The sequence below is a fragment of the Ambystoma mexicanum genome, chromosome 10 (genome assembly GCF_040938575.1).
Source record: "Ambystoma mexicanum isolate Mex_15411 chromosome 10, UKY_AmexF1_1, whole genome shotgun sequence".
Lineage (NCBI taxonomy): Eukaryota > Metazoa > Chordata > Amphibia > Caudata > Ambystomatidae > Ambystoma > Ambystoma mexicanum.
In genome coordinates, this window is record NC_090932.1 from 1,541,356,805 (window position 1) to 1,541,374,039 (window position 17,235).

General features: G+C 48.8%; 1 protein-coding gene across 1 annotated transcript in view; it reads left to right on the forward strand.

The window, feature by feature from the left end:
- Positions 1 to 17,235, forward strand: part of GATC (glutamyl-tRNA amidotransferase subunit C) — a 129,896-nt gene that overhangs the window by 104,946 nt on the left and 7,715 nt on the right. Inside the window, exon 4 of the mRNA XM_069619766.1 lies at positions 2,898 to 3,001. Within this exon, the coding sequence (XP_069475867.1) occupies positions 2,898 to 3,001 (104 nt within the window). The remainder of the gene's footprint in view (positions 1 to 2,897; positions 3,002 to 17,235) is intronic.

The following is a 17,235-nucleotide window of genomic DNA, read 5'->3' on the forward strand; positions in this document are numbered from 1 at the left end:
AGCACACAAATAAGTTTACTTGCCCACCTGCCGGCAAAGGTTAGTTTCTGAAGCTCGGGGAGATCCCTACTGCCTATAAGGGGGCTTTCAAAGATTCTATTCCCTACCAGCCCAGAACATCGGTGACTGCTCGATGTGAGCGGACAATCTGTTGCAAAGTCAATAGTTGCTAGGACCAACACTGTATAACGTCTGAGGGGATCACCCTTCATGAACCAAGAACTCTCGAGACCCATGTGCGGGAGGGATCGGTCACCAGGCGATACTCCTTAGCAATTGACATTTGGGAGGCCCAATAATATTAACGGATATTCAGGAGGCCAATGCCACCCTCCCAGACCAATCTAAATTGCAAGCGCCTTGCAATCTTAATGAACTCTGCTTCAGGAATCTTGACTGGGATTTTCTAGAGGAAATAAAAACATTTGGGAAGGCTCAACATCTTAAACAGTGCTACTCGGCCCATCAGCTAGAGTGGGAGAGAACTCAGAGGATTCGGACACATGACCTTTCCTAATACCTAGATAAAGAAGAGTCCTAGGCCACCTGCAGGGATAGAATTGCCCCAGTCAATGCGGTGTCCGCTGTGTTGTTCAAATATCAGTAATATTTTGAAAGACCGTAGGGTAGGAGCTATGCGGCTTCCCTAAAAAAAAAATAATTAAAAAAAATGTTTTTAAAAAGTTTTTTTTTTTTAAAGACGAGCGTAAAGAGACACTAGGTCCTCCTGGCCGGATGGCCATACAGACCCACCCCCCACTCTTTCCCACCCAACACATCAGAACCCTTCTCGTAACGCAGCACACATATAATGGGCTCATCAACACCACAGCTTTTCTGCAACTTGCCTATCCTACTAAGTCACTAACACTTCCTCCCACCACCCCGTTTCATTACAGAGCCACACAGTGAGGCATACATTTTGGCAGAAAGGTGCTATACAATACCACTTGCCTTACCTAAACAAGACTATTCTGGCCACCCTAACACTCTTGTGTTTGACTTACTGGTTTCTGTCCTCTTTCCGCTTGTCACCTCGCCTATCCTACTGCTCCTGCTGACTGTCTGGCACCTCATTCCTCATCACTCTTCCCCTCTCAACTGGGTGAGGGGCAGCTTGATCTGTTCCATCTAGGTGCCCTGTGCACTGACCGCACCACCTCGCCCTGCTTCGTATCCCTCCACACATGAGGAAAGTCCATAATGACTTCTCTGGCAGTCCTCAAAAGCAGGTCTGTACTTAAACGTGTAAGAAGGGCCCTCAGAAGATTGTACATGTTCAGGAACACGGGCACCTTCCGTGTCCTTACTGAAACCTGCATCTCCAGGAACCTTTCCACCTCCGTGGACACCTTGTTCCCAAATGACTTCAAAATCCAGCTCAACGATAGACCCAAAAGGTCTGGCAGTGAGGCCACCATCCTTCATCCAGCCTCCACATCTATGATATGATTGCTGTTAATTGTTGCTCCTCCTTTGAGAGCATGGTGTGTTCGTGCCTACTGGATGCCAACACCTGCCTTACCATCATTGAGATTGACATGTTAATACCGCTGGGAGCAAGAAGGACGTCGCGACCACAGAGTTTGTCGCCTTCTTTATTCTAGATTATTTACAGTGGCATGAACTATAGGTGGAACTGTAAGCTTCCCAAACATAAGAAAGTAACAAAACCAGAAAGCAGATTGGTTTTCTCCAGTCCTTGGTCACCCAAGAGTTTGTCATAAGCCTCTGGTTTGGCAGTGTGTCTTAAATTTAAGTTGTGTTCTGGTTTAATGAGAACTGCTTGGTAACCCCCTGTTTTCATTTTCTTATTTGGTATTACTGTAAATTAGCAAAGTTATAAATGAGTTTGACACAAAATCTACCACAACTCTCCCCCTCGGTCCTCGTAGGGAGCCTCTCCCACTAATTTTCTTCCACTTGTAATTATCCACTTTATAGGGGTTCATTCAGTGAGATTAACTTTCTGAATTGTTCTATTATGAATAGATCAAAGAAAACTTGGTTTTCATGATCAATTGTTCCATAGTGAAGTTTTTGCTAATCACATAGAAAATATTGTTACATGCTTTGTAAAGTGGGTTCTTCTTTTGTTTCAGCTCTAGGTAATTCATTAACAGTTGAGAGTTTGCCATATGTGCCTTTGGGGCTTCCCTTAGCTTTGCTCATATTTTCTTTCATATATGGATATATGTGGTTTATAAAGTGCAAATGTAGCTGGGAAGCAATAGTGTGCTGTACGCAGGGGGGCACCCAGGGGTTACGAGTAAGGGTCTGAGTGTAGCTGTGATGTATAGAGGGAGCAGACAAAGGGAGACCTCTGGAGGAGGAAGAATGGGTTTGTGTGGAGATGTTCTTAGAAGAGTATGGTTGACTGGTAATTCCTGAAGTGTAGGCTGGACAGGACCAGACCCCATCTCACGCTAGTGTGGGGGATTAGGTATTCTATTGCAAGACAGGAGGCTCCTATTATGCAAGTTCAAAGCCCTTGCAGAACATTAACAGCTACGTGAGCAATGCGTTTATGATAAAACGTTTTGAAAGTGTTGGAAAAAGCGTGCATGGCAGTAAAATAAACCTGTGTGCTTTTTTTTATTTTTACCTCTTGCAAATCTTAGTTTCCAACATGGCAATATTGCAGCTTCTGGTGGTTCGTTGGCCACCCCTTGAGGTGGTAAGTTTCTTTGACAGGTAGAGCGGGGAGGGCGGTCTGGTTGTGAATACTTTGCAGGCAATATAGGCTGCTTCAGAAAAAGGTACTAGGGCCCTTATCGTTGTATTGACATCCCCACAGGTGTGGAGGTCTAGGAAGTACTATAATACCTATGGTGAGTAATTTACCCAAGCAACGCAAATAACAAACTGTAACCAGTGCTAACTCTGTCTTCCCTCAGGTGCCTGTATCTTCAGGCAGATAACGTGATGGAAGGCAACTGTGCAGAGGAACTTCTAAGGAACGCGAGACTCACCGTGGAAGAGTATTTTGTTGCACCTCCAGGTATGGTGTCGGTGGACACAAATTACGTGCAAACCATCTTGTTAATGTGAATGTCTGAGGTGTGAATTCACTCTTGGATGTCTACATGGAACCTGCTATGGAGTCACATGTGAAGCATGATGGCAGGGCCATCTAGCAGATGTGTTTTCCACAATCGGACCAATGAATAAATGAATGCATATGCGTGCAAAGCACAAACATTTTCACGGACGATTGCTGGGTATGTAGTGTACATAAAAACCTTTTCTCAGAAATGGAACATGAAGAAGTAGCTAATTGAAGGTTTTAAATAATGTTAAACTTTCACCGCATTTTTTTTTTACAATGTATGGCGAAATCCGTTCAAGGGCAAACAATGTTTCCTTGGCTTTCAAACGTGGAGCCTAGTGTTTTGCCAAGGGACTAGCTGTGCACAACATGCAATGTAATCTGGGCTCAGCAAGCGATGCTGTGGAAGAGGCAACAAAGGCAGAGCGCTCTGAAAAAGAAAGCTTGATGGCATCCAGCAAAGAAAATGTAGAGGAACTGCAATCTTCAGGCTCCTAAAACGAGACTGAATATTTCAAGTGAATAATTCGTGTAAATGTTTCTAAAGAGGTCTCCTGATGGGTCACTATCTTTAACAGTCTCAGAAAACTAGGCTATTCGTAGATTATTTTCAGTAAAAGAAGAATTCGGTGCTTAATGGGACAGAGCTAAAATGTCCACTTTCAACATCCACAGCCGTGAAGAAAAAGTAGGCATCCTTGGCCCTGAAGCGCATACTAATGTGGATATCAAAGCACACGTTGAAATACAACATGGATACTGGACTTTAAGATGGGTTACACAGCACAGTTCTTCAACACTGCACGTTTCAGCATTGAAATAAAACTCACAAAAGGACATGGGCGAAGCTTTTGCTTCAATGAAAGCTGAAACGAGAGCTTTTAGACTATTTTATCAAAATAGGCATTTGTTAAATATATTAGGGCATACTAACTCCACGATGCCAGGGCAAGAAGAGCCTGAGACAACATTTGACAAACAACCAATTCTGCACCCAAATAATGTTTTTTTGTGGTAATTGACATGTTTATAGTGTACACCTGCCACTAGTTGATTTCGTAGTGCTGCTGGTTTTGCAGGAGCATTGCAGGCCCTAGCCTTTGTGTGTGAATGGAAGCATTTGTGGCTAGTGAGTCACACCCTTTGAGGATTTTGGCCGTTGTATATGTTAAAGGTATTTGTACCGCACACCGTCACCAACGGAGACGTTCAACAGGCACTCTGGCGGATCTGCAAAAAAAAAAAGAGGGTTGGGGGTTTAGTAGGAAAGTGAGAACGGTGGTGTCCTGTTGGCAGCTTCAGTTCTTTTTTCACCATGTGCTAAACTTGGCTGCGATTATCGGATCGATGTGGGTCCTCATGTGCTGTTGGTGTGAATTATGTGTTTGTTGTTGCATTGTGCTGAAGTGCGTGCGGTTTGCGGTGCAGAGAAGAGTTTGTGTGGGTTTTTGTGTGAGAGATGTAGTGGGGGGAGTTGAGTTTTGGGGTTTGTGGTTTATTTTTTTTTGCCTCTTGGTTTTTGCATTCCTTTGTTACATGTTTCAGATTGTCCTATGGAATTGGTATTGTAGTTTGTCCATCTAGTTGATAGGTGTAATGTGGTGGCAAGTTTCCATCTGAGCTATTTCGGAGGTTTGTGTACCAGCTTGAGGAACGCATTGTCCCCCGCCCTAGTATTGGTGCTGTATGTGTGTCATGCCTGCGCCATGGGCGCGCACATTGGCAACCATCATGGACTATTTGTTATACTCTTGGAACAACCCCTATTCACACTTTGGTACTTAATTCCCATTTGCGTGACTTTGGTGCCTTCTTATATAACTCAACTAACTATGTGTACCACAATGCACCTTGCTACAGCTATCAATTCCTGGCCATTCCCATTCGTCAGCATTGGAACCACAATCCCCAGACTCCCTAGGGATCAGTGCTGCTTCCACCATCTCAGGACCAGAGAGGGAGGAGGCAGATTGTATTCAGGTGTGCTGCTCCAGGTGCTGCCAATTAGCCTGCCGCAGTACAGGGCAGGGTGGTATTTAAGCAGCTGCCTGCAGGAGCTCAGTCTCTTGCATCAAGAGTCCTCCCATCCCCTTTTTGCCTTTTGTCTCGAATTTGTATGCTGTTCCTGCTGCTGAATTTTCCTGCTTTTGTTCCAGTGCTCTTTCTGGGCTTCCTGCCTTGCAGCCTGCTACCTACAGCCCTAGCCTTTTGGGCACCCTGCCTCACAGCCCTGCTCCTCTGGGCTTCCTGCCTTGCAGCCTGCTACACCCTGCTGCCTACAGCCCTAGCCTTTTGGGCTCCCTGCCTCACAGCCCTGCTCCTCTGGGCTTCCTGCCTTGCAGCCTGCTACACCCTGCTGCCTACAGCCCTAGCCTTTTGGGCTTCCTGCCTCGCTGCTCTGCTCCTCGGAGCTCGCTCCTTGCTGCTCTGCTGGGCTCCCTGCCTTACAGCCTGGTACTCTCTTCTGCTTTCAACCCTGACCCTCGGGTCTCTGTCTTTACGCCCTGTTCCTTTGGGTTTGTTCCTTTGGGTTTGCTCCTTGCTGCCCTACTCCTCTCGGCTCTCCGTCTGCCGCCTACTACAGCTCTCAGTCCTGCTCCTCTGGACTCTCTGCCTAGCAGCCTACTACAGTCCTTTGCAATCCACTACAGTTTTTCTGTACCTTGTACCATTTGGTACTGCAGCCCTGCTTCCTTGTTTGCAGCCCCCCTCTTTCCTGGCTGCTGCTCCCTTGCTCTCTTCCTTGTTTGCAACCCCTTGTTCTTGATCCCGGTCCTTCTCTTCCTTGTCTCCTCTGTCCTCCCCTTTAGTTTACCCATTTCTATTGTACTATTTCTTCCTTCATTCCCTTCAGCTAGATTTCTCTTAGACTTCCTTGTCCCTGGTTATTTCTGTTCTTGTCTCTCTTGTGTCTTATGTTGATCCTTTGTACAGAGCTTGACTGTTGGTTTCCGGCAGGCAACCTCTGCCCCTTCCCTTGTCGCGTTTTTTGTTTAACAGACACCCACAGCTGTTGTTCCCAGCCATGAGCAGACAGAGTGGGCCTCTGTAATAGTAATCCATGCAGAAGGCTGGAGTTTCCAAAGGTCCGTGGAACACTCTTTTTCCATATCTGCATACACCCTAAGAGGGAATCCAGTTTGTTTGTATCTTTGTATTTCTTGCTCCTTTCTGTTCACAACTACAGTTACCTACTTTCTTTATTGATGAGTTTCCTGCTGTGTGTGTACTTATCTGTCACCTTACATCAGCACAGCCACCCAAACCCTACCTGGGGGCCCTGTGCCACTCTTGACAGAGTGCCATCCTTGACAATGTGTTACAGGAATCGGCTCCCTTCCTACCCATTTCTCTGTTGGTGATCCTTAGCTGCTTATGTTTCCTTTGTCGACTAAAGGTGTGTTGACATGTCATTCTTACCCTTCCCTACTGATCCGTCTATTTTCATTCCTTAGTGTGATCCTAACTTGCCTACGTTTCATTTTGGTATAGTGATATGCCGTAAATTGTTCCTCCCCTCCCTCCATTTATGGATGCTAGCTTAGGAAGAATCGGTTCCCTCTCTCAAAATAGAAAGTGATCTCTTATGTTGTGTATGTTATTTTTTGGTAGTTCATTCTAGGTTTTTGGTGAAAGGTGAGAGAATGAGTATCTTCTGAATATTCTTTTGTTTCATGGTTTTGGTTCTAAGTCGATGTTGCTGCTAGATCTGAGTGGTCTTTTTGGATGGTAGACGTTTATTTTCTCCTTTAGGAACTCTGCTCCTTGGCCGTGGATTGCTCACATTGTGATGCTATGTTCTTATGTGGTTGTGGTGGTAGCAGTAGTAGGTAGTCCATTATAGGTGAAAGCTGATTCTATCCTGCTTGGAAGATCTTGCCGTAGTTGGATGGGAGTTGTGTGGGATAGCTATTTTGTCCAATAATAACTGTTGATTGGTCAATGGCATCCTTGAATGCTGGAAACCATGGAATGCTGAGACGATGTGTGAGAAACCAGACGGTGTCTCACCTGCTAGTCCCTGGGGGGGTGTCTCTCTCATGTGGCCAGGGCACGGCCATCTCCATTGGATCCAGACCCTGGGGGTGGACCAGTGCGGGAGTATCACCTGGGTGAGGGGTATATGGGGAGTGGGACACCTGATGGCGAGACACGTCATCCCCCTCCCTGTAACATCTTTACCTCATCCTACCCGATGGGACATTTAGAAACTCTACCCCCCCCCCCCCCTCTTCCCTTAAACACTTTCACACAGACTGCCCGCTCTGGGAGAAAACAGACTTTCACCCGAGCATTGTACCTCACATGTTCCACTACTATGGTAAGGCGATTACTGGTAATCACTCACACCTGACTTACATTAAACTTCCCCACAAGGATAAAAGGCGGAGCACGAGAGCACACTCCGAGCGAGGCCAAGCACACGAAGGAACAGTACTTTCCTGACTGCAGCTGAACGAGGGAAGAAACACGGCAAACCAAGAAGGGTACGCAAGGAGGGAGATGCACTTGAACGGCGAGAAACCGTTACTTTGCAAAACCCTTCAGATTAGAAAGCGGAAGGCCAGGAAACCAGACTGAAGAATCGTGTATTGTATGTCGGAGATACCCAGGGCCCTCCTGCATGGCTGACCGAATCAGGGACGAATAGCAGCCACCGTGGTACCGTCCTTGGTGTCAAGATCAAAGCAGCGCAATAGAGAGCAACGGAGCCGGTGAGTTGGGGAGACCGATGCAAGACCGGTCTGTTAAAGTCAAGGTTGCAAGCAGCAACATTGTATAAAGAGCGCCAGAGCGAAGATTGAAAGGCGTGTGATGAAAGACACAAGGAAAGCTTAATTGCTGATGGATGTTGGAACATTTACAGAGAAAGATACAATAGCAGTGACAGTGGTCCGGCACCACGTGGGTGCTCAATCGAAGGTCTCTATAAGGTATCCAGCCAAGAAGTGGCAGAATCGAAAGTAGAAGATTGGTAAGAACATTGTGTGAAGTGAATCAAAGTGGTCCTGTGCCGGTTTAAGCAAAACCCATCGCACATTCGAAAGTCTTCGGTTTTATTTTTTATTTCAAGAGGAAAACGTGGAAAGTAAAATTACATGGTCTGAGCCAGATCGAGGTAGACCAATTGTGAACATTGTGGTAAAAAGGGGGCCGAACCTGAAGGAGGGAGATCCATGATGAACACTGGAGGTGTGAACTTGTGAATGTGAAAATCATGATAAGAAAGGAACTTTGATGCTTGTCTGTTAAGAAGGGCCCTCTGCATTAAGACACTTTTATTGGGAAAGACGCTTTGGCAGAAGGCCCCGATACCTATGCTTTGAACTGTATCCTCGTGGCAAAGAAGCCAGAGTTTGTGAGAAGCTCGAACATGCCATCTTGTCCCATGCTGAAAACGTAGGGAAGGGAAGCCAACTGCTCAACTATCCTGACCTTATTTCTTGAACACTTTTCTTTTAGCATACTCTACTGTCCCACACCATTTTGTATTTAGAAGTAAGAATTGGCAATAGGTTTATTTGTATAGGCCCTTTTATTTTGACAGAGACTTGCCTAGGACTGCATTATTATTATTTGATGGTCGTAGCTTGTTCCCATCCTTAGATTTAGATGGGCATTCAACCAACCCATTGAAGTTCAATAAACACTCTTGAACGTCCGTCCGTCCGTCCGTCCCCTTCTCCCCTCCCCCAACTGTTGTGAACTGCAGTAAGAAGCCTGAGAGGCCAGGGTAGAGTGTGAAACCAAGTGAAACGAAATCCAGAGGAAGGGCGTCGTTCCCCAAGCGGTGTGTGGAGGAAAACACTAAAGTAATTGCTTCTGGTAGTTGACCTACAAGATACATGGAGCAGGGAGGATTCCTCCAGAATCCCCACAGTGAAGGAGCAACTATGGAAAATAAGGAATGTTGATGTTTGCATTTAAACTCCCTTTGAGTTGAACTGAGAACTTTACTGTTGTTGACATTGGAACATGGAACTTTGTTTTGGACTTAAGAGATTGAGACCTTCGAAGGGAGTCATTCCCTCAGGTAAATATTGCACCTAACAATTGGAACTGTTTTGGAATTTGGACCAAGAACATCGATTTCCTATTTAATTTAGTTGCAAGTGTAAGGGGAAGAAGTAGGCTTTTTGACACAGGACTAATGATTTACACAGACATTTATCATTACTACTAAAAGTTCATGCCAACAAGTATGCCGCCTGTTTGTCAGTCTTTGTAACGCTCCCCTTGTTTCCACAGGGGCACCCCACGATGAGCTGGGATGCTCTTCGGGACCTCTCACCTTTCCTGGAGTTCGGGCTGTTGCGGATTGGCTCTAGAAGACAGGAGGTGAATTTTAATTGCTGTCCCTTCCTTGCGACCCACCTCCCGGGTTCCCCATGCAGTTCCCCAGAGGACGTCTCTCACCTTGATTTCTATAAGGATGCGCTCTCCGTCCTGCCGCACCGGGGCGTGTCGTTAAAGGCACCGTTCCGCCGAGTTTCTGCGCTGGCGAGGGCTGGAGTTCAGACCGGCTGCAACTCCTTCTCAGGTAAGTCTTTAAAGGTGAAAGCAATGTCTTTATCAGGGTTTGCACTAAGTAACCTTTTCCCTTCTTCTTGCAGATGCTGGAAGCTGCGATGGAAGCCGGGGCCAAGTTCAAGAAGGTAAGATGGTACGCCAAGCGGCGCAGAGAGCGTCCTTGCAAATGGCTAACCTGTGCTATTGTTTGTCTTGCAGGTCAAGAAGAACTGAAGATGAATGGTTCTCAGGAATCCAAGGGACGAAAGAGGTCTTGGAGGTGATGGTCTTCCTGTCGAACTGGTAAGTAGTTCCCAAGATGTTCCGTTATTTTCTCGTTACCTTCTAGTGATGAAACAGGAGAGAGTCGACGAGCATTGAAGGACTTCGATTGCAGAAGGATACTGCTGAGCAGGTAAGGATGGCGATGGTTCTAGCCTCTTCTCGCCCCCAGAAGGTCAGGATGCAGAGCAAGACCTGGTGAACGTCATGCTGCAAGAGCAGAATAACGCGAAGCGCGTGCCTCTAATCGGGCGTGGTTTAAATAGCCACGTGGTATCCCAGGTGCCTTCGGGGCGGGCCCCGCCCTGGATGCAAGACCGCTGAATGCAGTTCCCCAGTATTCCTCATGGGGGCGGCCATGCTTATCCATTGCCCATTTAAACCCCGTCCCAGCATGTGTCTCTGATGCCAACAGCACCAGGACTGGCTCCAAGTAATCTGAGGGGAACCGAATAAGGTCTTTAGGGCCCCGTGAACCCTCGGTGGGGATGAGGTAGTGACAGCACCCTCTCCGCCCCCCTAAGGCCCCTCTCCTACCTGGTTCTGGTTTGGAGGGAAACGCGCGATGGAAACACTGGAGTAAGCGCGGGGCATGGATGTACTCACTGGGTACCCACGTTCTATCCTGGGATCCTGATCCTTTCCAATCTACTAGGTAATGGAGTCTAGACCTCACATATTTAGTCCAAAATGTCCTTTACCTCGTATTCCGGTTCTCCCTGAATGGTGATCGGCTCAGGTGGGGTAGTTACACGGGTACCCGGCTTGACTGGTTTCAGGAGAGATACATGGAATACTGGGTGTATTCGCATGTGGGCTGGTAGTGTCAGTTTCACAGCTGCTGGGTTAATTATGGTTTCCACTGGGTATGGTCCCAAGAACCGTGGGCGAAATGTTTGCGTTCTTTTTATTGGTATATGCTTGGAGGCAAGCCACGCCATATCTCCCACCTGATATACGGGGGCTTTGGAGCGAAGCTGGTCCGCGCATCTTTTCTGGCGTGCCTTAGCTTGTTGCAGGTGTTCTTGAGCTTTTAAGAAGGCCCGAGTGATGGTTGTGTGCAGGTTCTCGACAGCTGGCATTTCCAGGGTTGTTGGGATGTCTAATTCAGAAGTGCGTGGGTGTCTTCCATACACCGTAAAAAATGGCGTTTGTCCCATACTGCTATGCAGCGAATTAATATAAGCATACTCCGCGATCCATAAAAGTTCCTTCCAATCTCCTTCACCTTGATGAAGCATGCAGCGCAGGTACTGCTCGAGAGTCTGATTCGTTCTCTGTTTGGCCGTCGGTCTTAGGGTGGTGACTAGTGGACAGACAGATGTCTATATGTGCCAATGAGGAGCATTTCTACCAAAAGGTGGACACAAATTGCGTCCCACGGCCCAATGTTAGAACTGAAGGGAACCCATGCAGGCGCACTTTGTGTTCCAGGAAGACTTTGGCGAGGCCGGATGCAGTCGGTAGGCCTTTGAATTGGAAGAAATTAGCCAGTTTAGAAAATAGATCCACGATCACCGGGATGGTATTGTAGCCTTGACATGGAGGAAGATCGGTGATGAAATCTAGTGACAGGGTGTGCCATGGAGCTGGCGGAATGTCCAGCGGCTGCAGGCGCCCGGCGGGTCTTTGCTTGACAGATTTATTTTGGGCACAGATACCACAAGATGACACATTCGATTACATCCTTACGCCAAGTTGGCCACCAGTAGTTCCTTTTTATCTTGGCCAAGGTTTTGGCGATTCCTGGATGGCCTTCAATGAGGGAGTCCTGGTGGTCGGAGATGACCTGTCCTGCAGGTAGTGTTGCCAGGCCTTGAAGGCAGCTTTAATGGCCAATAACTCTTTATCTGTGATGGCGTAGTTGAGCTCTGCTGGTGTGAATTTTTGTGACCAAAAGGCCACCGGATGCAGTTGGCCTGTTAGTGGGTCTTTTTGGGACAAAACCACCCCCATTGCCAGATAGGACGCATCAGTTTCCACAATGTAAGGAAGGTCTGGACATGGTTGTTGCAAAATGGGGCGGTGGTGAACCTTGTCTTGAGTTCTTGAAATGCTCTTTCAGCTTCTTCAGTCCAGTTAAACTTCTTGTTGCATTTTCTGAGCAAAGAAGTAATTGGGTGTACGATTTGGGAGAATCCAGGGATGAATCGACAGTAGAAAATCGCAAATCCCAACATGCTCTGGACTCCTTTGATTGAAGTGGGGGCTGTCAATTGAGGACTGCATCCACCTTATGAGCGTCCATTCGTATGCCTTTGGGGGACAGGATAAAGCCCAGGAACTCCACTGCCGTGACGTGGAACGAGCACTTTTCCAGCTTGGCGTAAAGATGGTGTTCTCGAAGTTTGGTCAGGACTGCCCGTACGTGCCCAATGTGCTCTTGCTCAGATGTTGAATACACCAGGATATTGTCGATGTATACAAGAGCGCAGACGTCGATGAGTTCTCGAAGGACAACGTTCATAAAATACTAGAACACAGCGGGGGTGTTGCATAGGCCGAATGGCATTACTTGGTACTCGAACAAGCCGTACTTAGTACGGAATGCCGTCTTCCACTCATCGCCTGCTTTGATGCGCACCAGATGATAGGCCCCTCTCAGATCCAGTTTCCTATAGATCCGGGCTTCTTTAACCTGGTCCAGTAACTCCGGGATCAAAGGCAATGGGTAGTGATTTTTGATGGTTACTTGGTTTAATGCACGATAGTCCATGCACGTTCTCAAATCGTCTTCTTTTTTGGGAACGAAGAATGGCGGCGCCACGGCCGATGACTTGGACGGGCGGATGAAACCGTTGGCCAGGTACGGCTTCAGGTACATTTTCAGGTGCTGATTTTCAGGCTCAGTGAGTGCGTAAATGCGCCCACATGGAATCTGGGCTCCTGGTAGCAGGTCGATTTGGCAGTCGTAGGGTCTGGGGGGGGGGGGAGCAACATGTTCGCTTGCTCCTTCTGGAAAACATCTTGGAAATCTTGGTAATGAACTGGCAGGGTCACGACCCCTCCGAGATCATGGGTCATTCCCTCCCGAACCGGAGAACTTGCGTGTTTCACTTTTCGCCCATTCGAGTAACAGCTGTGCGTGCAGCTGTGGGCAAAAACCAATTTGCAAGCTCGCCAGTTGATTCGTGGATTATGAGCAACCAGCCATGGCATTCCCAGGATCAGCTGAAATTGGGGGCTTTGATCAGATCAAAGGCTATGATTTTGCGGTGCCCCTCTTCGCACAGGAGGGTAAGTTTGGTGGTGCACTCCGACACAGGGCCTGAGGCAATTTAAGTACCATCGACGGTTACTGTCTCTGCGGTTGGCTTGGGACAAAGGACTAGCGGTCTTGATCGATGTAATTCCCCACCGCTCTGCTGTAGATGTAGGCTTCCAGCGAATGCATGTCGGACGGCTGTTGATGGGGAATTAGGATCACAGGTAGCGCAAAATTGGAGGTCTGAAACTGGATCTCTTCGCTCGACAATTGGACCCCTACAATTCCCGGGCTTGGTCGTTTCCCAATTCCTCATTAGGGGTTTCTTTATCCGTGGCTCTGACGGTTCTTCTGGGTAGTTTAACCGGGCATTCCCTTAGGAAATGACCTGCTTTTCCACAATACAGGCACATTTGCAATTCCCTCCTTTTATCTCGTTCACCCTTGGTTAGAGGGGGCCTGACTCCTCCTATCTGCATGGGTTCGCTAGTCGCGTCGAGGCCGTGCTGAGTTTGATCTTTGGGTCATACGAATAAGGGGCGCAAATCCGGTTTCCCACGATCGTTCTTCCTATCTTGCAGTCGGCGGTCCAACTGGACCACCAAACTAATGAACTCGGCACAATCCCGGGGTGGATCCACCACTTGGCCCAAAACGTCCTTTAGCTCCCCACGAAGACCCCGGTGAAACAATGTGGTCCGTTTGTCCTCAGGCCAGTCTGCCTCGACCACCAGTCTATTGAAGGTTGCGATGTAAGTCAGCAGATCCTGGCTCCCTTGACGAAGGGACAAAAGTTTGTTGTCTAGAGCCTGCCCATGGTAGCGTTGGGCGAAGAGTTTCTCCAGCTCCCGCTGAAACCCATCAAAGTCTTGTAACAGAGGGTCGTTTCGGCTAATGAACTGTACTGACCAGTCTGCCGCACTCACAGTAAGGTAAGATAGCACGAAGGCCACATGTGATTTGTCCGTGGGAAACGCCCCAGGCCTGCACAGAAAGTAGGTAGCGTATTGGCAGGGGTCTACCGAAAACTGTTCTGGAGGAGCCAGAGGCACTGCCCCAGGGAGGTTGATCTGAACGGGATTGCTTGCGGTGGCTGAGGTGGACTGATTGATTCCGGGCACCGGAGCTTGTCCTGCTTGCGACTGGAGGAGTTGCCTCCCGAGGTCATCCGTCCTCTCCTTGGTCACAATTAACTCCCTTCGCAACGCATTAGTTTCCTGCTGTGCAGAATGGACCTCCGAGCGCAACTGCCCCAACAACTGGGCTAACTGATCTGTTTCCGAAGTTACCATGCTAGGCGCCCAGGTGGATAATAAGTTATGGGCTTGTTTCCACAGGGACGCCTCACGATGAGCCGGGATGCTTTTCGGGACCTCTCACCTTTCCTGGAGTTCGGGCTGTCGAGGATCGGCTCTAGAAGACAGGAGGTGAAGTTTAACTGCTGTCCCTTTCTTGCGACCCACCTCCCAGGTTCCCCATGCAGTTCCCGGATGCGCTCTCCGTCCTGCCGCACCGGGCAGGGGCGCGTCGTTAAAGGCACCGTTCCGCCGAGTTTCTTCACTGGCGAGGGCCGGAGTTCAGACCGGCTGCAACTCCTTCTTCTCAGGTAAGTCTTTAAAGGTGAAAGCAATGTCTCTATCAGAGTTTGCACTGTTACCTTTTCCCTTCTTCTTGCAGATACTGGAAGCCGGGGCCAAGTTCAAGAAGGTAAGATGGTACGCCAAGCGGCGCAGAGAGCGTCCTTGCAAATGGCTAACCTGTGCTATTGTTTGTCTTGCAGGTCGAGAAGAACTGAAGATCAATGGTTCTCAGGAATCCAAGGGACGAAAGAGGTCTTGGAGGTGATGGTCTTCCTTACGAACTGGTAAGTAGTTCCCAAGATGTTCCGTTATTTTCCCGTTACCTTCTAGTGATGAAACAGGAGAGAGTCGACGAGCATTGGAGGACTTCGATTGCAGAAGGATGCTGCTGAGCAGGTAAGGATGGCGATGGTTCTAGCCTCTTCTCGACCCAGAAGGTCAGGATGCAGAGCAAGACCTGGTGAACGTCCCGCTGCAAGAGCAGAATAACGCAAAACGTGTGCCTCTAATCGGGCGAGGTTTAAATAGCCAGGTGGTATCCCAGGTGCCTTCGGGGCGGGCCCCGCCCTGGATGCTAGGCTGCTGAATGCAGTTCCCTAGTATTCCTCATGGGGGCGGCCATGCTTATCCATTGGCCATTGAAACCCCGTCCCAGCATGTGTCTCCGATGCCAACAGCGCCAGGACTGGCTCCAAGGAATCTGAGGGGAACCGAATAAGGTCTTTAGGGCCCCGTGAACCCTCGGTGGGGATGAGGTCGTGACAATGTTCTCCTTTTGCACCCTTGCAATACATACTCCATTTTAAATGCTCATTTTTAAAACTACAAGAATACCAAGTGGAATGTCTAGATGCTACCAACACTAGATGATGTACAGCATGTGAATATGTAAAGGATAACAAGCCGCAGAACTATTGTTACAAGTAAGTAATTGCAGTTCTCTTCATTAAATGTAGTTGACTAACCCGGACATCACAACTGGAAAGTTGATGTTGAAATTGGATATTTTTTGACCTAGCTATTGGTGTTCACCCCCCTTTATGGGGATTATAGGACTGCTTAGAAACATAGGTGACCGCTTACCGCATGTCATTACGGTCATGTTTATCCAGTGTGAGTCCACTATGCTTTGCTTGCTTAGACTACTAGTTTACCGTTTTCGAGGGGATTGGGAGTCCTCCGACGTATTCCATATCTATGACAGTAATCGCCACAGCTGTGCTGCTTCGGAAAAGCCGACGTCACCGGATGTTATAAGTAGGACACACGACACCCGTAGCCTCAGTTTCGTTTTTTCCGCAACCATGTTCACTTCGGAGATCTTGGCACACCTCGATTCTACTGAATCCTGTTCTTTCGGTTCTTTGAACCTGTTCGTTTGTGTATTGAAAATGATGTCTTTGGCTTCTTCCACCCTGCGGTCGGGTTTTAAGAAGTGTCAGGTGTGCGGGTCCAAGATGTCGTTGACTGACACGCACAATGCTTGCCTCTGGTGCCTCGGGGAGGACCATGATACGGATGACTGTCGACTGTCAGTCGCTTACATCGAAGGCCTTGCGGGAGCCTAAGAAGAAGCTGTCGGTGGGTAAGGTGGCCAAGCCCTGGAAGTCGCAATCCACTGGACTTTCAACAAACGAATCGAGGGGCGACTCTCCGCATCGTCGTTGTTGTCGTGAGCCTGGGGGGGTCTCGGTCCGGGAGTCGGTCTCGCCATTCCTCTGCCTCTTCGAGGCACTCATGGAAGCGCCGTCACAGGTCGCCTCCCCGTCCTCATCCGAGGACTCCGCCCATCGGTGGGTTGCTTGTCCCAACAAGCATTCCACTCCTGAGGAATGGATTCCTTCCGAAAGGAAATGATGGCGATTTTTCAATCGCAGGGCTCCGGTCCGTCCATGGAGGAAGACATCGACGCCTGCGACGCCGAGGTCGTCGAGGGACTCTCTCGAGGCTCCGCCTCCGAGGACATTGTCGACACCATCGGCGCCCAGGCCGTCGAAGGACACGCTCGTGGCTCTGCCCTTGAGGCCTGTGTCGACGCCGTCAAAGTTGTCGGGGCCTCGCTCGACGCCGATTCCGTCGACGCCTTTCAAGGCTGCTTTGTCAGAGGTACCCTGTGGCACGGTGGAACCCCCCCAGAAAGGCTCTGGCCAAGGCTAAGCATGTCTTTGTTCCTTTTTCTGTGCCCTCTTTCCGACTTCTGGATTTTATTTGTGTGGATTTTATTTCTGAGGGGGATGAGGGATCTTAGGAAGGTTTGGTGCCTGAGGAGGTGCATGACCAGATTTTGTCTGGTCAAAGCCAGATTGAAGACCTGCGTCAGTCACTGCATGACGCCGGTGGTCTGGACACCTCTCCGGAGGTGGAGTTCTGTCGGCTTGAGCCTGGCAGCCATGCCGAGTCCTCATAACGGCGCCTTATGTCGAGGGTCACAGACTACTTGGGGTGGTCGGCGCCACCTGTGGATTTTCTGCAGGATGACCTGACGGACATCCTTGACCAAGGTCCTCCACTTGACCCAGTACTGCCATTCCATATGGCTTTGCAAAGAAGGGTGGCTGCGGCTTGGACTGCTCCGGAGAGTCTCCCGGCAGTGAGCAAGTCTTCGCCGC